The 21,873-nt window shown below is 45.6% G+C and overlaps 1 protein-coding gene across 5 annotated transcripts in view; it reads right to left on the bottom strand.

Annotated features, from left to right (window-relative positions):
- PFKFB2 (6-phosphofructo-2-kinase/fructose-2,6-biphosphatase 2) overlaps positions 1–21,283 on the bottom strand; it is a 26,981-nt gene extending 5,698 nt beyond the window's left edge. Inside the window, exons 1-15 of one of the 5 annotated variants that reach the window (XR_001137232.1) lie at positions 21,163–21,283; positions 20,014–20,124; positions 14,329–14,454; positions 13,721–13,817; positions 13,229–13,295; positions 13,018–13,092; positions 12,628–12,684; positions 11,614–11,738; positions 9,503–9,710; positions 8,918–9,064; positions 7,994–8,098; positions 7,111–7,240; positions 6,361–6,423; positions 6,033–6,097; positions 4,533–5,401 (exon numbers count right to left, since the gene is read on the bottom strand). Coding sequence is in view for 4 of the 5 variants with exons in the window: in XM_012638830.1 (XP_012494284.1) it covers positions 5,234–5,401; positions 6,033–6,097; positions 6,361–6,423; positions 7,111–7,240; positions 7,994–8,098; positions 8,918–9,064; positions 9,503–9,710; positions 11,614–11,738; positions 12,628–12,684; positions 13,018–13,092; positions 13,229–13,295; positions 13,721–13,817; positions 14,329–14,454; positions 20,014–20,104 (1,524 nt within the window). In the remaining variant the exon portion in view is untranslated. Of the gene's footprint in view, positions 1–4,166; positions 5,402–5,423; positions 5,569–6,032; positions 6,098–6,360; positions 6,424–7,110; positions 7,241–7,993; positions 8,099–8,917; positions 9,065–9,502; positions 9,711–11,613; positions 11,739–12,627; positions 12,685–13,017; positions 13,093–13,228; positions 13,296–13,720; positions 13,818–14,328; positions 14,455–20,013; positions 20,125–21,162 lie in introns of those variants that run through there. The other 4 variants (XM_012638833.1, XM_012638830.1, XM_012638832.1 and 1 more) reach the window with 4 other exon arrangements.
- Between the last annotated feature and the right edge of the window lie 590 nt (positions 21,284–21,873).

The following is a 21,873-nucleotide window of genomic DNA, read 5'->3' as shown; positions in this document are numbered from 1 at the left end:
GATCAGTCCTTTGCTTTTGCCATAGCAAAACCATCACCGTATCAGAATGAGTTGATCTTGTTACTTCAACATAATACAAAATGTACATAAGCAATTCAGATACAAAAACATTGAGTAGGTAAATCTTGGTCACAGATACCCAGGGAAAGGCTTACTGGAAAGAATACTTTTGCCAACTCTTAAAATCAATTTTTGAATGCAAAATTTCCTTTGCATTTTTATTTATTAGATTAGGAGTAAAAGCCAAATTCATGGCAGACTGAAGACAGCAGCACTATCCAATGGAATGCTACATTCCATAACAGGGTAAGTTGAGGACACAGTTCAGAAACGGACGGTGTAAGTGAAGTCCTGCCCCAAAGCCGGGGACCAGATGGGAAGACTTCAGGTAGAGGTAACAACTTCGGGCTCTTAACAAGCATTGCCTTGGCTGAGTTCATAAAATACTACGCAAGTCATCACAACCTTTGTCTTTAACAAAATGACGAGAATTTTGTCACTAAAGTACAAGAAATGTCTATTAAAAATCATAGTGTACAGAACTTCCCCGTAAAGAAAATGTGTGGAGTGCTTAGTACCTTTCTTTGGAAGACACATGCTATAGACAGAAAATTGCAATAATGTGCATATACTACCAATCGGTACAATCAGAAAACAGGTAGACTGTCAACTTACAGACCTTATTAGAGCCAGTCAGACAGCACCTAGATCCTACTAGTCTATCAGTCAGTGAGCACACAGTTACTGTTAATAGTAGAGTCTGTCAGTCAGTGAGCACATAGATGCTATCAGAGTCTGTCAGTCAGTCAGTGCACACAGATCCTACCAGAGTCTGCCAGTCAGTGAGCACATAGATCCTCTCCGAGTCTGTCAGTCAGCGCACAGACCCTACTAGAGTCTGTCAGTCAGTGAGCACATAGATGCTCTCAGAGTCTGTCAGTCACACAGACCTATTAGAGTCTGCCAGTCAGTATACAGATCCTACTGGAGTGTCAGTGAGCATGCAGATCCTATCAGAGTCTGTCAGCCAGTCGGCACACAGATCCTATAGAGAGTCAGCATACAATCCTACCAGTCTGTCAGTCAGCCAGCACAGAGAGCCTACTAAAGACAGTCTTCTCAACAGTATGAGTCTAAATTCAACCTCCGGATACATTAAATCTTCTGATGTCTGTGTTACCTTGAGGGGAAGTCAGAGTTCTACCTGTCAATGTTCAACCTGACTCAATTGTTATATATTTTTAAAATAAAAATATTTTAAAACACAAATAAGTCAAAATGTATACTAGAAAAGCTGGGTAAATCTATCAGATTTCTTGACACCAAACAGCATGGCTTCCGGGCTTGACGAAGACAATGGAATGTATGTAAGACTACATAAACCAGATACAGTTCTTTCAATTACTAGACACTCTTTCCTTTGTCCATTGGCTATCCTAAAAGCACCAGTGAGTTTCTCAGATCTCCTACACATGCACAAAAAACTGTAAAACGAATTTATTTCCAAACAGCTATATCATATGTTTCTTTAAAATGCCAGTGCCTCTGAAGATCAAAGGTGGGTTGCAAAGAGGATTACCCAGATGGTAACAAGGAATACTTAACCATTCCGTCTAGGAGTGCAAATGTACAGTATCCCTAACTCTAATTTGGAAACAAGCAAACAACGAAAACCAGAAGCAATGATATAGGGTATATCCCTAGCACAATACATGAGTTTTCTTATTCTACTTTCCTAAATCAAGGTAAAAGCATCCCTTTTACCAAAGCAAAACAGAAAACAATACGAAGAATAAGTAAGAGCTAAATTCCAATTTGGGGATTAGGAGATAGAACAGAAGTGGGTTCTCTAAGTCTGCTTTAGATTCCTCTTTCAAATCTGTCACAGACTTCCTCACTCAGTTTTGAAACAACAACAAGAAAACAGAATAGATAGTAATTTTCCTTTCCCCATTTTATACCAGTAGATTAAATGCTAATGTTTTCACCTATTTCTCCCATAATAAAACTTAAAGCCTCAGCAAAGGGTACTCTGAAGTCCATTTCGTCTTTGTAGGACTTGTGCTACAGACACGATCATAGTAATGTGTACATACTACGAATACACATCCAAGTAACAGAAAGGGGGGAGGAAGGCCTAGAAAGGAAGGATAGGAAGTAAGACTTCTCTAAAATGTGGAGTAAGAGCTTTTCCCCATTCTGTATTATCCTGGCTTCCTTCTGTTGAACTTCTCTGAAAGGATCTTGACCTAAAAACTAAAGGAAGTGGAAACCCTTTCCTGTCAAATTCCAATTTCTCGTGTCCTATCTGAGGATAGTAAGACCACCAAAGCTCATTGTCTGGGGGACGCAAACTAGCACAGGAGAGTGGTGAAATAATCAGCACGGATGAGAGCCAGAATGAACATCCCAATGGCCTGTCTCTACTGCTGGGCTTTGTAACAGGTTAACACAATGCTAGTTTGTTAGAGAAGGCCACTCACGCTAAGAGTGGGTACAGTCTAAATCCAAAGTCTTTAGATCAAAGTGCTCCCTCTTCTCATTCATTAGCTCTGAATTATTCTCACTTTGCAGCAGGAGAAAAGACTGAATGCCTATTTGGGCTACAGATGTCACCCTCCAAGCAAAGTACACAAAGTGACCTTGTAAAAGTGCCACATACCCCCCAGACCACATCTCATTCTCGCAATGGTGGGGGCACCCCCACATGTCAACCCCGTTAGTATTATAGCCACAGGACTAGAGAAAAGTCAGGAGAAGCGATCTGTACACCACTGCGACGGTCAGCACTTCTAGACGCAGAGTGTTGTTCTTTTGCCAATGTTCACATTACAAATTACATGTCCTGTCTCTTAAAATAACCTTCTTCAGGGCAAGGACCTTTTCTTGTACTTCTGTGTGTCCTTCCCCCACCACTGCCCCCACCAGCCCAAAGCCCCACAAACAAAGACACTAAGTACACATTAGGTAACATCTCGACAGAACAACAGGGTACTTTATGTCTTGGATGCAGTTTTGAGAAGAATCTAGGCAAGCAGCCTTTGGAAACTGGCCATGGTATTATACGTACGACAGAGTAAAGGACTCAGGGTTGGGAGTCAGTTGTCTGTTAACACAACCTTTATCATCCTACAGGTAGTACCTCAGTACCTCTCTCCAGGGTGCTTTAAATCTCCAGCTATTAGCCAACGACAATTATGTAATTCAGCTATGTGTTCTACGTCACCCTGCAATATAAAGGGTTAAAGATGGGACTAAAACCTAGGATAACCCTCTAAAACACAGCAGCCTGCCTTGGAGGGTGTTACTCCATTTAATATTAAGATCTGCTCAAATATAATATATATCTCCAAAGAACTGTCCTTTCAGAACCATGAGGAATTCAGAATTCCTAGGTTGATGCTCTGTCCCAGAAACTACTATTCCAGTATTTTTCCACCCAACTTTCTAAGTAGTTCTTAACCTGGGTTACAAATCATCAGGGAAGCTATTGAAACACACACATGTCCAGACCCCATTCTCAGAGATTTTGAATCAATATTAAGCCTATGGCGGACACAGGCCTGTTCATGTTTCAAAAGTTCTAAAGGGGATTCTAAGGAACACTCCTGGATGAGAACCACAACAAAAGGTCTTCCGTTACCACACAAAACAAAACAAAAACAAAAATATCCTTGGAAAATAGCTAACTTGTTCTCACTGGTTATCGCTAAAGGACAAGCTGATAACTTTAAGGGAGGGGAGACACCTACCTATTTTAAAAATGTCATGAGAACTTTAAATTTGCCTCTCAGAAAAACGTACATATATTCATACATTTTGCATGCAAAATTGGGAGACAGAGCAAGCCATCGTGACTACCAAGGGGCTAAGAATCCCTTCTCTAAGCATTTCCTGTTTAACCCTACAGAGAAAATGAAACAACAGAAGTGAATAGATAATACAAAAACCGTCAAGAGTTAGACACCACAGGGTCCCAAAGATTCCTTTTATGAGACAGTTTCTCCTTATGAACACAAGAATACTCCAATGAGAGAGATTAAATTCACCACCAAGCTTCACCATATTTGGGGGAAAAAAATTGTTCATATTAAAAAAAATTGCTCATATAGGAAAAATTTTGTTTTTAAACTTAAGGAGAATGTGCTGAAAATTATTAGAAAATAAAAAGCGGCATGAGTGAACTCTTCTCTGCCTTTTTCCTTGAGCAATTCAAACATGAGTGGTGACTCCCGAATCTGACTCCATCCTAAACAGCCCCACAGGAACTGGCTTTGGCAGGAAAGTTGCTGAGATTGACAGAGAACCTGGGAACCACTGGAGAAAAGACATCACTGCCCTACGAGAGCCCTACAAGAGCTAGAGACCACCCTACTCTTCTAAACCCTACTCCGCAGATACCAAAAGACCTATGCCTGGCTCTTCAAGTTGAAAACACAAACCAAGATACTTCCCACATCCTCAGAGCCAGCTTCCCCCAAGGCATCGAAGACTTAGGATTGTTTCTCAGGAAAGGAGGCAAAATTTCTCACCCTATGTCCACTTGCAAGCTCCCGATTACTCTGTGGATGTTCTGTAGCCTGGGCTGGCCCTTGCAGGACCTGGCTGGAGAGGAAGGGAGAAGGAAAAAGAAAGACTCCCCCAGGCCAGATCCATTTAGGCCCACTGGAGAAAGCATCCACTGGGCCAGACTTCTCTCTCGCCAACCATCCCCTTCCTTCCTAGACAGACACCCCAATGCCATGCATTACACTGGACAATCCGAAGGGGAGATGAAAGAGGGGGAAGAAAGCAGTCAAGTAAGGACTGTGAGGAAAACACACATCAAAGAGACAAAGGTGAAGAAAAATTGGGCTTTTGTGTACCCCTCCCACACCCCACCACCACTTCACCCACACGAGGACATTAGTGAGTTCAGACACTAGGGAACAGAGAAGAACCAAGTGTATGGGGCATGCTTAGCCCCAGGGGAGAGTATCCTTTCCCTCTTCCTCCAGACTTGTCCTAAAAGACTCAACTTGCCAACTTGCCCCCAAGCACGGAGATGTTTCAAACTGAAGACTAGCTAAAGTTGGTCTGCAAATACATGATCTCAGGTTCTGTGTCATGATTAACGGTGAGGTGTCGGAGGTGGGGGTTGAGGGAGGAAGTTGAATGACTCCTTGGTTATTAGTGACAAGGGCAGGAGGGAAACACACGGTTACACCACTGGAATGCTGACTTGGGTCTTCGGCTAGTCAGCCCCTTCTTGCATGTCCGGAGCACGGAGAGGGCTGAGGGGCTCGAGGGGCCGGCTCCCAACACTGTAATTTCTTGGACGCCTTATTGTATTCGAACTGGACAGAGGCGTAAAGCTGTTCCTTCTCATCCTTACAGGGGTTTGGTTCTTGGGGCAGTTGTTCTGATTGGAAATGGAGGGACACCACACAAATGAAAGCCAAGCCAAAAGCTCACTCACATGGGTTAAATAACGCTTGTAAGCACAACAGCCTTCCTCACTCCTGCTCCTCTGCACACAGGGTCTCGCACGGGACAGGGGACATGGCCTGGTCTCCCAGCACCAGGGAGCTAAAAGGGTTGTAGGAGTAAGAAGCTCCTTGAGTATCATATCCTAAAGCAGGAAAAAGACTCAAAGAAAGGAAGGGGCTTATTGAAGATCACACTGCTTACCAGGGACAGACCCAGGAACGAACCTAAGTCTCTTGACTTTATAGGCTCCCCTGGACTCTGCTTTCTAAATGGAGACCTTCCTGGGGTAAGAATTTGCACTTCACTTCAACCAGACACTTGCCATATTTAATCGAATTTCTAGGAGCCAACTTTCAAGGTTAACACTCATGAAAGGGGTATTAATTAAAAAATAATAACTCTAACATCTCTTCCTTTTGGAAGTAAGCAAACTACATAGGACTTGAGTTCTGGATCTGTTTGCCTTTCGTATATAAAAGAAACCTCAGTCTGTTGATGCTAAAGGTTCAAAAGACTCAAGGTGGCAGGGAAACTGGCATGTTCCCCCATGGTAAAATACTTACAGTTGGCTTGTCACGGTGAGTGTTCACAGCCTCCACGTTGAGTTTAATGGTTTCCACTTTGCACCCTGGGAAAACAGAGGGAAGAAACGAAGCCATCAGGGAAAAAGCTCGAGAGAAAATTCCTTAGTTTCATCATAGGAAAGTATACCATGAAGGTATGTACATATTCCCAAATACATACATACATACATACATCTCTTTAAAAACGGAAGGCACGGATGGAACTTCCGTGGTCTAAGTTGAACTTCTAGACAAACTTCAGAAAAAATTCAAATATCCAGACCTTCCTGGATCCCCACATTCTGCCAGCCCCTAAGCTCATAGTTACCGTAGGCCACAGGAGTAAGTTTGAAGATGGTATGAAGCGGGCATCTCAAGTACGGTAGCTCATCTGAAAGCAGAAAGGCCAGATGGGAGAAATCTTAACATTAGGGACTAGGTCAAGTTAGTAAAAGAGAGATTGTAAGCAGCTCATAACAAGTTTTCTTTATCCTGACCACTACCTAGAGTTGGACAGCTCCTCCCCTAAACATCAGTCAATTCTCACGACCGAAGAAGCTCCCCAAGCTTCTAAGTGGCTAAGGAAGGAAATAAAGCCAATTTTCGATCCTTCCAAGCAAGCAAAACAGGAATCAGTACTGTAGCCAGGGGCCCATGGAAGGGGTCTACCTGGGTACAGCAAAAGCCAGTAATGCTTCGCCACAAAAGCTTCCCAGCGGTTCAGGGAAATCAAAGGATGAAGAAGATACCACCTTCCTAGTAATCAGAGTGACACTCTGGGAATATTCAGACACTTTCCCGATGCTGCCAGGAGCACCAGCTTGATGCTGGCCCTTTAGCCAGGCAGGATCAAGGAGCACCAGCAGCAGCCACCCTCCGTTGGGGGTTTTTGCAGCAGCAGAGTGAATTTAGTAAGTAGCTGACCCCGTGGCTGCTGGGAGCCCCACACTGCTGCCTGAAGAATGTACTCTAAGTTGAGTGGAAGAGGGGAAGGTCTGGTTGCCAAGGATCCTGGTGCCACCATGAGTCCAGCCCTCTCCCCATGGATGTGTCCCCCAGCCCTTCCCTCAAGCTGTACCTGCGCCTTTATCCAAGAAGTAGGCCAGGAGGCAGCGCATGACAGCCTGGTGGGAGATGACGAGGACGTTGCCCTGACGCTCCAGCTCCATGATGACGGGCTCCAGCCGCTGCACCAGGTCCTGGTACGACTGTGCGGGGAATGGGGCGGGCTGGCAGGGGGCCAGATGCAAGCTGGCAGCCATATCAGTGCCTGGGGCCCAGAGTCAAGAGGCTACTTCTTCTTCCCCAGCGGGCTTTCCTCCTGGATACTCAGCGACTTTATGTCACCTAACTGTCCCCAGCCCTGGTATCGCTTGAGAATAATCAGATCTTTCAAGAGTAATATTCAGACCAAGGAAACTATGGGTCAAGAAGAGAAAGTCTGAATTCAACCTGTGTTGGGTTTTTTGTTCCCACAGATTGATACAGGCAGTATATAAGACAACAAGAGACTCCCAGGAGCTTCCTGCACCTCTGCCATTCTGTTTTATCTACTTTTGCCCCACACATCCCTAGGGTATAAAGCCACTGAGTCCAGGAAATAGCCTAAAACACCGAAGAAGATAGGGAAATAATTCATATCCCATATATTTACTTGGTGACTCCATTTGCTTATGTGGGGGTGGGATTAAGGAAATAGAATGAAAATTAGAAACTAAAAGAAGATTGTGTTGATTCTACAACATATGCAACATAAAGGAGGTCTTGTCACCCTTTTCCCCGGAGATCTTAACAAATTAATGAGGCATTTGGGGGGCCTAAGCTGAATTGGACCCAATATGACTCAAGGGTAAGAGGATAAACAATGTCTAAGCCCCCCCAAATCACATTTCAATTCTTCCCCCAAACCGAAGCTAAACCCCAGCAAAGGGCTAGGCAGTCTCCACGTGAGGGAGGCTCACCTCCCCACCAGGATACCGATACAGATACTTGTCTTGATCTCGAAGAGCAAATTCTTCTGGATACTGCTTTTCTATTTCTGCATAGGTCATCTCCTCACACACGCCCTGCAAAAAGCCACACTGGCTTAAAGAAGTAAACTGACCCACACTAACGCCATCCCCAATAAGGAAGATGGCACTGAAAAATACTAGTTTCTCACTATGTGCCAGGCACGGTGCTGGGTCTTTTGTGCACTATACCTGATTGTGACCAGGGAGTCAAGGGGTGTCTGCAACTCTCAGGGTGAGGACCCCCGCAGAGAGGAAGGCAGCTTCTCTAGCTCACCTGCCACTTTCTCCTGCTACTGTGCGGATCCCAAAGGCCAAGAAAAGTCAACGGGATAAAAGGAAGAGAAAGCAGGGAAGGAGGGAAACTGAAGGGACTGGAGATCTTGCAGGAGAAATAAAAGGATAGAGAGGAAGAAAAAGAAATTTCTACTTTTATGCTTAAAGACAGAGAAAACCAAGAAAAACTTTGGGAAGGACTTTTCCTGAATAGCTGACCAAATGATCTAAGCAGAAATTAAAGAAGTGGGTTGTTGGCTATTTCTTTTTCCCAGGCAGCAAACATACAAAGGAACAAAATGAGTCCTTGTTAGCCCCACTCCCCCCAGGTGCCAGAATGGCTGGGTCAAAAATTGGTTTGGGTCCCATCATTGACACAAGAACTGAAGCAGGCAGGAAATCTCATTTGGGGGTGCAGTTTTCTTCCCTGAATCTCCAAACTGGCCACAAATTCAGCTTCCTCAAAGTTTCTACTTTGTGTTTCTAGTTTCCTAGAAAAAACTGCTCAAGTGGTGACTTCTCGGAGTTCCCGCCTGAATATGAGACCCTTATTTGGCTATTTTTTTTTTTTTTTTTTGGCCTTCAGAGCTTCCTACTCACAGCATCAATCTCATTCAGAATCTTCCACTGCTCATAGGTCACCCCAAGAGACTCTGCAGTCTGGATAGTCCTCTTCAACTGGCTCGTCCACACTTTGAGGTCTGCTATCTCCTGTTCCTCCAGAAACTTCCTTAGAGCGTGGGAAAACTGGGGTTTGAAAATAAAAATTAAAAAAAGAAAAACTCACACACACACACACACACACACACAGACTAACTTAGCCTAAAATGGGCAACGTGTATAAGCCACAGTCAAAATCCATAAGGTGCTACAGTGCTACACAGTTACTATAAACCCAAGAGGAAATGAACTTTGACTGATGCAACCTGTACTGTGCTAAGAATACGATTCGTGCCCAATAAATATCTGATGGTTGAACGATCACAGCAGAAATGGCTCCAAGTTATCCACACAGAGCTAGAAGCAATGAGCAGGAAAACACCTTGAGTAGTTGCCTGACTTTCTGAAACCACAGTCTAAGCCCAAATGGGATTTAAGAAGTAGTAAGGGGATAAAAGGGATGACCTCCACCATGCCCTTTTAACTCTAAGCCCAGGAAATCCAGCCTGCTGGCTAATTACTTACCTGCTTTCCACGCACTGAGAGGCCAGAGTCACCCCCAATCTTCCCCAAGAGATTGAACTCGCTCTCTCCGTGCCGGCAAAGGTAAATGGTGCGAGGCTGGACGTGAATGTTCATGAGGTAGTAGACTATCTTGCTCTGGATGTAGTCCTGGACTCTGTTGACTAAAAATCGCTGGCCCACATTTATCACCTTGATGAAAGAAAGATCCCTGGGACAGAGCAGGAAAAAAAACTTTCCTGGGTATAAAAATCTGATAATTGGATTGCGGGGGGAAGGACTTCTATGGTGATTTGTAGGCTTATAGACACTCTTCCTCCTCTCCTCTGTCATCCCCCCGTTTAAGGAACCAAATGGTAGGAGATGGATTACTCCTCAAAACCAAGATGAAGCACAGTTTCTGAACTTCCTTCTAGTCAGTCCCTACCAGTTCCTCAGTGTCTGTGCTGTGCCATGCAATGTAGATAAATATGGTAAACAGAATTCAGGCTTCCCTCCAGGGACTAGACGACCTGAAGGTTTTGCTAAGCCTGAACTTGGTGTGAAGAATAGGCCCCGTCCGAGGCGATCAAGACCCGGCATAGGGTGCCAGCAGCAACGCCGTGAAGAAAGAGGCAGCAGAACCACAGACAGAGATGTCTGCACACTGCCTGCATCTACCTAACTCAGCCTCACTCAAGGCACTTTCGGTTGCTTTGTGGCCATCATGGGCTTGTAAAAGCAATAAATGCTTTATAAAAATAATAAATGCTTCAAAAAATCAATCCAAATAAAACCAGAAAAAAGAATGATGCAAATCACCCATCACCCTACTACCAGAGATAACATCTATAAACACATACATTATATATAACATTCTTCTAGAAATGTTTTTTTAGGTAGGACTTTGGGTTAACGGAAGGATATACTGTTATGTCATATCAAGAGCAGTGGTTTTCGACCTCTGTATGAAGAGGACACCTCCAAATACCAGTTTTCTGGGCAACCCACTTGAAGGAACTGAAAGGCTCAAAACGTTAAGCAATCCACTGTCGAAGGAACTGAAAGACTCAACATCAACCAGCCCACGGCAGCAATTTAAGTGTGCCATGCACACCTGTCGCCCCATCTGCTTGGCTGCAGGTCTGAATCCTTATTTGAACAGAGCTGTCAACTGCCCTGAATGTGCACTCTTTCACAAGGCCACGCTCCCACAGAGTGCCACGTGTACACTATCTTTCTTCAACATAGACTTGGTGTTTTGCTGTGGCTCACATACCTCACACACAAGTTAATACATATTCTATACCACATTGCCAATAGATGCTGCCATATTAATGATGGCTAGCATCGATCAGACATTCCTCTGAGTCAAGCATGTTCCTGAGGGCTTCATTTATATTATATAGATACATATACATAATATGCAATATTTATTATACTACATATAATGTGTTATCTTAGGTTATAATATTATGATATGTGCACGTATTAATACATATGTAATATTATATAATACATAGAGAGTAAACATTAAAAACTGATTAAAAACAGATGACACATCTCCAAGAGGTGTCCTACAACACCCTAGTTCAGAACTACTGATCTTGAGCAGTGGTTCTCCCATCCAAGAACTAACCAGGCCCGACCCTGCTTAGTTTCCGAGACCACACGCGTTCAGGGTGGTATGGCCGTAGATTGGAGCAGTGGTTCTCAACCAGGGGTGATCTGGCCCCTCAGGGGACATTTGGTAATGTCTAGAAACATGTTTGGTTGTCACACCTTGGAGGTGTCGCTGGTACCTAGTGGGCAGAGGCCAGGGATGCTGCTAAATGTCCTACAATGCACAGGACAGCCCCTACGACAAAGAATTTTCCAGTTCAAAGTACCAACAACGCTGAGATTGGGAAATCTTGCTCTAGAAAACAGAAAGAAAATACTGAAGGTAAAAAACACATCAGAGTTCAAGACGCAACCCACATAAAAGCCACAAAGCCATACCGTGTTTCTCTGGAATGACATGAACATTACAGGTCTAGATTATCAGAAGGAAGTGAGGGGACAGAGGGAGAAAGGCTTTTTTCCCAGATGAGACTTTTGCCTCAGGCCCTTCAAACCACGGCCTTGAACCTTACTTGTCATAGTTGTCTGGGTCAAGGGGTCGGTAGGTGACTTTGTAGCACTCGATTCTCTTCAGGAAGTCCTCCATCACATTCTCCCGGTTCCGCTCAGGGTAGTCAGGGCTCGACACCTTTACTTCCTGCAACCACAGGGCTAGTAAGGGCCCAGGCAGAGGTCTGCCCCGAACAGCCCTCCTACAAATAGCCACTGCTAAAAAAAGAAAAAGAAGTGCATAGAAGTAGCCTTTCACTGGAACGCTGGCACACCCCACTCATGGAACACCCCCCCTCCTGTGACCCTGGCAACCAAGAAAGTAAAGACAACTGGGAGTCATGTGTCTGCCTTGGCTGAGGGACAGAAGCAGTCACACAGCTGAAGCTGCTCCTGGGCCCCAATCCCTTTACGCACTTTACTGGGACAGAATGGGCTCTAGTTTCTCCCCATTGCCACTGAGAATAGGGTGTGTGACCCCCATGCCTGACTTAGGGCCAGAAGTCTCTTCCCCAGATGATCCCAAGTGCCTACACTGCTAGGAGAGCACACCACGAGACCACGCTCAGCTATCTACTTGGCAGAACCGAGCACAACCCATCCAGTGGGGACTGTCTTATGCTGTGACTCCACAAGGCATGAGGAGCTCAATGCATAAAACACTGACCAGAATACTGGATGCCTGTTGGGCAGATGACCTTCCCATAAGTCAACCCAGACAGATAATGAAAAGTCTGATCTATTTTAATATTGAGAACTCATTATCCAAATAATACCCAGAACACAGGGCCAGGGTCTAAGACCCTTCCTAGGGTCTAAGACCATTCAACAGCTAATTCCAAAGCCTCAGTTTCCTCTCCCAACGAAAGAGTTTGGAAGTAGCAAATGGTGCTCCGGCAGAGACAGAAAAGATCTCCCTGTCATGTTAAACATGTCTATTTTTCTCTTTCATTATCTAGAACAGCCCCTACCACACAAAGACATACAGGGAGGGCACAAAAGGTGAAGAGGAGGTGGTATGTAGGGGTGTCACCCACCAGGATATTGGCAGCAATGACATCAGGATCATCACAGACAGATTCCACAAAGAATACCTGGCCATGGAGACAAGGCAGTGATAAACAAGTCAAACGTGCCAGGCTGTTCATTGAGAGCACATGCTCACCTACCCCACCCAGCCACATCTCCCAGGACTTTCTTCATGGAAGTGGCCTTCAAGGCCTTCTCACGTAGCTCTTATCACATCCCCTGGGCCTCAACCATACAGGCTAAAGGTCTGAGAAAGGGCCTGAAAGAAAACACTGAAGGAAGAGGAGAATCGGGTATCCAATCCTGTCCTCACACACCACAGATCCACTGGAATTAGCCCCCTTCCTGTCCGCCCCCCTCCACTCATCCTTTTTCCTCCAGCACAGAGTCAGTCCTACCTTGAAGGAATTCTCCTTGGCAAAGTTCAAAATCATGTCCCTCCTCTCCCGGGTGGTATTGGTGGCATCAAACACCTGGGAAGAAAGCACACAAGGGAAGTGAGTAGGGACAGAGAAATGGAACCCTACCAAGGCAGACCCACGGTGGGCTGAGTAGCCAGGTGGCCGGAAGGGTGGGAACCAAGCGAGGAAAGAAGCAGGTAAGGCTCACCGCGATCTGCCCACTCTCCTCAGTGAGATACGCCTTGACATCCTCCAGCGCCACCAGAGCACACTGTCTGCCAAGAGAGCAAAGGAAACCAGCAAGAAGAGCTAAGTGCAAACATAGCCAGACACACAAACAGCTGGGCTGCTATAGGATCAATGTGCCTTCCCACTTAAGTTTTCTACTGGTCAAAATTTTTCCCTAACTAGATCTTTCAACTTTCCCACTGAGGTTTATTACCCCATCCTGTATCTTCCTCCTGCCCCTGCCCCAATGCATAGATCTTATCCCTCTATACGGTCAGTCTACAAGCACACAGGCATCACCCTGAGCCCTGTTCTTTTCCCACCCAAGCCCAAGGTGATCTGCCCATCAGGTAACTTCCACTTAAAATCCCCACAAGATATTTATGGAGAGGAAACCAAAGCCCTGTCCTGTCTAGTCTCATGATGGCCAAGAAAGACCCGACCTGGGGGTCAGGCCTTGAACAAGACTCACTTGCGGATCTTCATGGCCTCCTCATTGTCGTGCCGAAAGAAGTCGTAGGACTTATAGGACTTGACTGCTTGACGCCGATACACCCCAAGGTTAAACACTGCAGAAGACACGCAAATCCTTCAGCAGTAAAACAATACGATGGCCTCACCAAATGGAACTTTCTGGCCTAATGTGGCCAAGGGGATGAACAAAAGCACCATGGTGGGTGGGGAACAATACCAGATTAAGAGTCAAAAGAGGTGGGTTCAAGTATTGACTTTCTAGACCTTCAGCTGAGTTTCAATTTCCTCTGCTACTCTGTCTATTTCACAAAGATGTTGATAGGGTTAGATTAGGTGACGCGCATGCAAGGGCTTTGAAAGTGTAAAGTCCTATACTCATTTAATTCTTATATTCCTATCAAAGGCATTCTCTCCAAACAAGGCCAATCCACCCAGGCCAAGAGGAGACAAGTCCGGGAACAGGGAGTCAATCCAGGAAACCAGAAAGCAATCACTATTTCTGCCAGAAGCACCCCATGACCTTGAAGCCAGGAAGAATAAATCTCCTAGAGGCCTGTGAGGCCCAGGAACTAAGATTTCCCTTCCCAAGGAATGATCTGCACCTACCTTTGGTGGGCACTCCAATCCAGTTGAGGTAGCGTGTTAGTTTCTTGGACACATAGGTTTTACCCCGGGCTGGCAAACCAATCATAACGATGAGAGTCGGGGAGTTGGTCATATAGGACGCCCATGCTAGAAGGCAATGAAACAAAATAGAACTAAACGACCAGGGGCCTAGTAAGTTTATGCAGTGGGCTAGGGCCTTCACAGTCACAATCTTGTTTAATCCTCATAAACCTGTGAGGAAAAGGTCCAGGAAGAGTGAGAAGGCAAATAAGGAAATATCAGACAGATCCTCCTGAAATAGAGTTAAAGGTTGTACAGACTTCCGGAGAGTACCCAAGCCAAGACATGTCTTTCCCACATGTCTGAGGTCTTCACAGAGGTACCTGAGGTGGAAAGAGAGGGAAAAGTGGCAAGGATTAGAAAGTAATCACGTCACCTCCTTAACATGAGAATGCCTAGAGAAGAATGATCTAGCTGGGAAGGAAGGTCTTGCAACTAGAGATTCCACCAGTGCAGAACTGAGTGGGCCCCTATCATACGTCCAACAGAGTTTCTATCTCGAAGATCTCACCCCTCCCTTCAAGGCCACAGGCAAGACTTAGCTTGCCCATTGCAAAAAGAACTTTGCCTCAAGCTGTTGTGGACTTTGCACTCAGGCTATGAGCTCCTCCTTAAGCCAGAATTTCTAAACCAATAGTGAGATTTGGTAGGCAAAGCCTACCTGTACCAAGTTCTGAATAAATCTCAGGAAGCTTTATGGTAGAGCTAGCCCAGTCTGCCTCAATGGCCCAGATAAAAGCAAGGCACTGGAGATGCATGAATAGTCACTGGTCTACCCTTCCTTAGACAATTATTAATAACTTCTTGCAGGAATACTCATTTACAGAAATAAGTTTCACTGGACAAATGGAGCAAACTAGATGTTCAGAGGTCAGGTGACTTATCTAAGGACACATGATGAGTCAAGGGGGGAGCTGGCACTGGAATCCAGATCTTGTGCTTCCCTGGCAGCTTTTCTCCACAAAAAGAGGCTCATTCTCAGCTTGTTCACAGGGACTGGCTCATCCCCGCCCATCCTGCCACCGGGAGAGGGACCGGCACTGCTGCCAGCCACTTCCCTGGGGGCAAGACCATAACTGAGGATGATCTGGGAGGGCCCTGACTCTGCCGACTCCCATGAGAGAAGTCCCCACCGGGATGGGAAAGGGAAAGAAACACCTGCACCTTCCACTTCCCAGCATTGCTTTCCAGAAAGTGCCCTCCCTGCTAATTGCAGCTGCTTCTCTGCCCTGGGACAAGGTGGCCCTGTAAAACTAAGAAACAATTCAGTAAAATGGAGGCACTTGGATAGGTAATTCATCTTTCATCTGTTGAGAAAGAAATGTAAAAAGATCTCACTGGAAAAAGTAGGCAGAGGGACCCGGGTAGAGAACCACCCTCGGAAGGAAGAGAGTTTCCTAGGCAGGAGCTCCTCCAAGGCAGGTACTGGAGCAGCATAAGTGATTTTCATCTCTGTCCAAATAGGGGGTGCAAGGCAAGCAAACACCGCCCTGCAGCCTCAGCTAGTATTAATCCCTGATCACTGACCCCTAAGAGGCAGATACACTCTGCACGGGATCAGCTGCCTCAGGTTTAGGTAGTAAAATCCCCTGAGTCTTCACTTTCTCCAGCTCAGCTCAGCACCGCAGGCTTCTCAATCCCCCATGACTCGGCTCATTACCTGCACTGCCAGGCCTGCTCTGTCCACACTTCCAGCCCATTAGGCACTTTCCCCAAAGGCCCTGTAAAGCTTAAATGAACTGATACTTGGGAGCTGCTCTGAAGGCAACTAGTGAACCAGCTGTTCCGTGTTTACCCAACTGGACAGAAAATGCCAAGAACAAGAGAAAACCCCAGCCATGGGGACACCACATGTGCCCTCCTGCTCCACACCTCCCACCTCTGCCCTGCGCACACCCACACACACCTGCTGCAACCCGGGTTTCTCAATTTCCAGAGTACAAAACTAAACTACACTTCCTATCTCAAATTGCCACGCTGGCAAAGCTAGGAACAGTCTGTCCTGCCTGTTAAAAAAACAAAACCACTTGCTGTCACCACCATCTTAATTTGAATGGTAGCTACTTCATACTGGTTAATTTCAGAGACAACGTACCCCACGTTTGACATATAATGGGAAACCATTTCAACTTCGAAATTCCTTTCCACCTTCTTCACACAAGGTTTAACTCATTTTCTCAATCTTAAACTCATTTTCCCTTCCTAAAGTTGCTTAGATGAAATGAGGACTTGATAACTTCTCTTGTATAAACAGAAAAACTCAAGCCCGGAGAAGTTAAGAGTTTTGCCCATAGCCTTGCACAATAGAAAGTCAAGGTCAGGGCTCTGACCAGACTCCTGGTCTCACGACTGCCCGTTCAGTCCCAACTGCCAGCTCCTGTGCCTCAAATCTGCACTTGACGAAGGGACCCCCAGGGTAAACCCAACCATGTTCTCCATTCTAATTCTGAAGGATGGTCTAGGAGAGCAATGATTCCCAGCCTCTTCATGACAAAGGTTGTCTTCTATGATTTGTTCTAAATAGGCCCAATATTTTGAAATATGCTGCCCATAAAGCATGTCTCATTGGTGATATCTTATTTTTATTCATTAGAAGTCACAAAAACTGCTGATTATCTCCTGCTGTTTGACAGGCATGGAATAACCAAGTTCATATAACTGCAGCCAAACACTAAGAAAGCGGATGTTTTAGTTAACCATTGCAGCTATAGCTGCAAATGCCCAATTTCCATCAAGTATCTTGAAATATTAAAAACAGCTTACAACACAGAACTTCTCAGGAGAGCAAATTAATCATACTGATCAACATTTCCAATGTGTCCATCTTTTATCCTATTATTTCTGTAGGAAAAGTTGCTGGCACAAACGGGCAAAGGTAGATGTGTAAGGATGCTCACTGCAGCGTTCTTTGTGATGGTGGAAAATTGGAAATGATTTAAATGTTCATCGGTGGAAAACTGGCATATCCATACAATGTAGTAAGAGGTAAATCTGGATTCACCAACATGAAAAGGATGTCCACAATATAGTCAGTTTTTAAAGAACGGAAATGGCAGCAGGACAGAATATGTACAGTATGAAGTTATTTTCATTAAGGGGACACACCAGTGTAAGATTTCTAAAAGAATCAAACTTAGCAGAGACAGGAGAGATTGTGGGAGATTATTTTACTTTTTGCTTTCTTTCTTTCTGTATTGTTTGAATTTTTCATGAACACGTTTTGCTTTTGTATTTAGGGAAAGGTACATGTAGGGACTTGTCTGCTCCATATCTACTCAAGATATCAAAGAAATCAAAAAAAAAAAAAAGCATGTAGAGCCCCCCAAATTCTGGCTTTCAAAGAGCCCCGAAACCAGTCATCTGAGCACCTTAAAGGCACCTCAGTCAGCACCCCTCTTCGCCCCATCCCTGGAGCAGTTGAAGTCCCAGTAATGCTCCTTTGGAGGTTTTGGTTTCCTAAAGTCACATTCTTCAGCCCTGAAGTCCTCAAGCCCAGTCACTTGCCAAAGTCAAAGTCAGCCAACACAGGTGTAATTAGCAGCAAGGGAATAAAGGTTAAGCTATTAATAAAGCAACTGCTGGTGTGAACACGAAGCAGCCAGGCGAGCCTGCTTCAAAATACAGGTGCATAGCGGAGCAAAAGGAAACAGACTAACACACGTTCTCAGAACTGTATTCTCTCCTTTGACTATGGCTACGACAGTCTCACAACTGAGAAGGGAGTGCGGTAAATAAATCATGGTGGCTTTAGGACAACCCAGAGGCCTCCAGTGGAGCAGGGGAGGGGGGGAGAAGCTATTTGGAGAAGAAGCTAGAGCTTGGCAAGGAGAAATTAGAGCCCAGAGTAGGAATTAGAGTCTAGAACACAGGAAAGAGACCAGAGATCTTGCTTCCTTGACTAATTAGAAGCCCACAAGGCAGAAAAAAGGCAGGAGAGTCAGAAAGGCAGGTAGGAGAGATTCCTGGCGTGGAGAATAAAGCAGAGCTAGAAAGACTGACACGGTACAGTATCATGCAGAGTCAGAGACTCCCACAGTCATCAGCGCTGCCCCCCAGCCCCAGCTCTCTGATTTCTTTTGGACCAAGCACCCTAATAACACAAATGTATTCCCCTTTAAGAGGTACATCCCAGATCTGGGTTACCATATTGTTAAACAAGAGGAGAAAACATTCTTTACTGAAAAAATAACTCTTCACAGGACTCTTTAAAATAGTGAGCTCCCAGTACAGCATTTATATATGCTTCAGAAATAAATACAACATGCAGATTGAGTCACCTGTGCAAACTAACATACATTAGCTATATGCCCAACACTCTTCTCAGTGCTTTCCTATATTTACTCATTTAATCCTCCTATCGCTCTTGGGGGAAATACTAATAGTATCCCCACTTTAAAAAGAAGTAAACTGAGGCACGAGAGGATGAGCAACTTGTTCAAGGGTACATAGCTAGGAAGTAGTAAAGCCAGGATCCAAGTCCAGGCAGTCTAACTCCAGAGGCTGCACTCAAACATCATGTTATACTAGTTATCTCTCATGGAGTATTTCACCCTTAGTACTTGGCTCCCTGCCCTGGCAGAGAAAAGAGACCCTAATTGTAGGGGTGTGCCAACCCCAGTACCACATCCAAACCAGCTGCTTCTGTCTAGCAGGCCTCATGCATGCTAGGTGGAGAGAGATTATCATCATTAATCATGAAACTGACAAGGGCATGACATTAAGGTCGAGGCTCTGGGGAAAGCTTTGAACATGAGACTATTGCCGGTCTCACATTGGTTGGCTGTTTCCACCTGCTGATATATATAACTACTCAAGTGAGAAGAACTGACTGATAGGATTCCAAAGGTAAGGTGGAATCCAGAAGCGGAAGCGGAGGCATGAGTTAGCATTCCTTGAAATTCCCCAAAACATCTGGGGACTAGCATCCCAGTCCTTTTGGGAAGCTATGCAACCTATAATGATGCTTAGGAATGCATGTTTCACCTCCCTGCAAGCCCTCGTGCTGTCTCCGTCTAAAAGACTGGCATGGAAATGCTCATGTGAAAGCTGTCCTCAAAGGAAGGAACCTGCTAAGAAAATAGTCTGCAAAGAGCAAAGGCTAAACCTCTGAGATAGTGAGGTGCCCAGATACTGTGAGAAGTCAAGTGCCAGGGTTCATTCCCCCTGAGGTCTATAGGAATGATGCCAAGCAGCACTGGCTCCTCCCTGCAATTGCTGTAATAAACAGCAGCCTCCCAAAATGGGTTACCAACAGATAAAGAGAAACTGATAACGTTACCAGCCCAAGTAACTATTGTACCCTGCAAATCTGTTTTACTCACTGCATGCACAATGCATGTTCTAACTTCTATCAGCAAGCCAGTGTGCAGGAGACAGAGACTCAATTAAAGAAAGCGGTCTAAGAAACTTCTGGGCTACACCAGCACTTTAACCCCCAGAACAGATATTTCACTAAATCTACTTGTTTCAGACAGGAAATTCCACCCTGGAGACTTTGTTTTCAATTCCTATGTCAAAGAACTATTTATCACTCTCACCAAGCAGCAGAGTCTAGGATTACAACTATATTCCCAAAATAAAATCCTGCGAGTGTGCTAGCAGCCCCTCCTCTTTCCCAGGACTCACAACATTTCTTCTCTGACGTTCGAAGATTTGAGGTTTTGGTTTGATAGCTGTTGTTGTTCTGTTCTGAGGAAGATGCAGGATTTCTAGACATGGCAGCTCTTCAAAAGATGTCTAAAAGAGAGGAAAAGATTGTAAGAAAGGGAAGGAAGGAGATATCCCTCAAAACACTCAGTGCAGAGGCTCCCTGTGGTGTAAGTGAAAGAACCCTGGGCCAGGAGTCAAGTCCAGCCCTTCTTTTTTCTTTCTCCCAGCTAATAGCTACTTCCATAGCCCTGTTTCCTTACCTATAAAGAGAGGTGCAATAGTACTTTACAATTGTATGCTGACTTAGGAGTTTACATTCACAGACGTTATTATCACCTTCAGTCCTTCCAATAATCTTGTAATAAGGCAGATTTTGCTACCATTATAACTTCTCCCCATTTTACAGAATAGAAGACTGAGGTTAATCGAATTAAATGGCCTGTTCAAGTTCTTTCATGATCTCAAATTTCAGTTTTAAGAATCTGGGCCGAGTAGTGGCAGCAGTTGGGGTGGGGTGGGTTATGAATAGATCAAGTTCATTATCAAGGAAGTAATTACAATCCAACGGTAGGACTCAGTCTTGAAAAAAATGACAGAAGTGGGAAAATCTCATACAAGTTCCCTGAAGTAAAAACTGTTAACTGGACCCTGAAATAGCCCTAGCGCGTCACCATTTCTCCTCTGGTGTTCTCATTCTCAACCCCTGCTCCGCACCCTCTCCCCATTTTCCACCTGGGACTCAGTCTGAAGAAGGAGCATTGGAGCACAGAGGTGGTAAATGACTTCCTCAAGGTCACCTGCGGAATAAGGGGTAAGTCCCGATTCGACCTAGGGTGGGAGAGCCTCCAGCTCACTCAAACTCAGACAACGGGCTCGTGAAGACGGAAGGTCGCATTGCTTCTAGGACCTTGCGCTGTTCCTCCACTGACCACACAAATCCTCCAACCCAAACACCAGCTGCGGCGCCCGGTCCCAGAACCTCCGCATTCCCTGCAATGCCCGGGGGACCAGCACGTCCCCAAAGAGCGAGGCATCATCGATCGCCCCGCAGCTCATCCGGATGCACGCAGCCACCCCGAACCCGCCCGCTCAGCCCCTTCCAGGCGCTGCGCAGCTGTCGCTCACCCTACGATCTCTCCTAAGACCCCTCCCAGCAGCGGCCCCGGCGCTTCCCACGTAACGCAGCAGACCGGACCGGACAGATTGTGGCCAGGGGCCCTACGCTCCACTCGCCGGCAAATCACGTGCTCCTCCCTGCCTCCGCCCACCCGGGCGTCGGTCCTCACCTGGAGAGAATCGTCGACCAATCGAGCGCCCGCAGGAGCCAGGGGGCGGGGCTCAAGGCGGAATTGCTGACACTAGCCCCTGAAGGAGGATGGAGCTGTGAAGGAGAACCAGTACAAGCTCCCAAGTTTCCCAGCCCCGTGGAGGTTGGTTGCACTGTTGCTTGGTAACTGATGGAGCTGGGGGCGGGGCTAATAAAAAGCCTTCCCTCCTCCTTACTCTCGCGAGAGTGGATTACTAAGTAGACGTCTTGAGAGGGTGTGACCTTTTGATGACGGGGAAAACGGCGCAAAGATTAACGCTTTCATCCCTGAATCCCAGCAGGACCTCGTTAGAGCCATAAATTGAAGCGTAAGCTTTAAAATATGTTTCGCTAGAATAAACTACCACAATACTTGAGTTGATTACACGTTAGGGTGTTTGCGTATCCTTCCCCTAGGTCAGACACTGTAACCTAAGAAAACTACTCTCATCGCTGAACCAGTAGCTTCCCTGGACCCATCCATATCACATACTTCAGTGGACTTCTAACCACCTTCCTTATTCCTCTTC

The sequence above is a fragment of the Propithecus coquereli genome, unplaced genomic scaffold (assembly GCF_000956105.1).
Source record: "Propithecus coquereli isolate 6110/MARCELLA unplaced genomic scaffold, Pcoq_1.0 Scaffold135, whole genome shotgun sequence".
Classification (NCBI taxonomy): domain Eukaryota; kingdom Metazoa; phylum Chordata; class Mammalia; order Primates; family Indriidae; genus Propithecus; species Propithecus coquereli.
The sequence above is the reverse complement of the archived record's forward strand: the minus strand, read 5'-3'. Positions and strand labels throughout refer to the sequence as shown.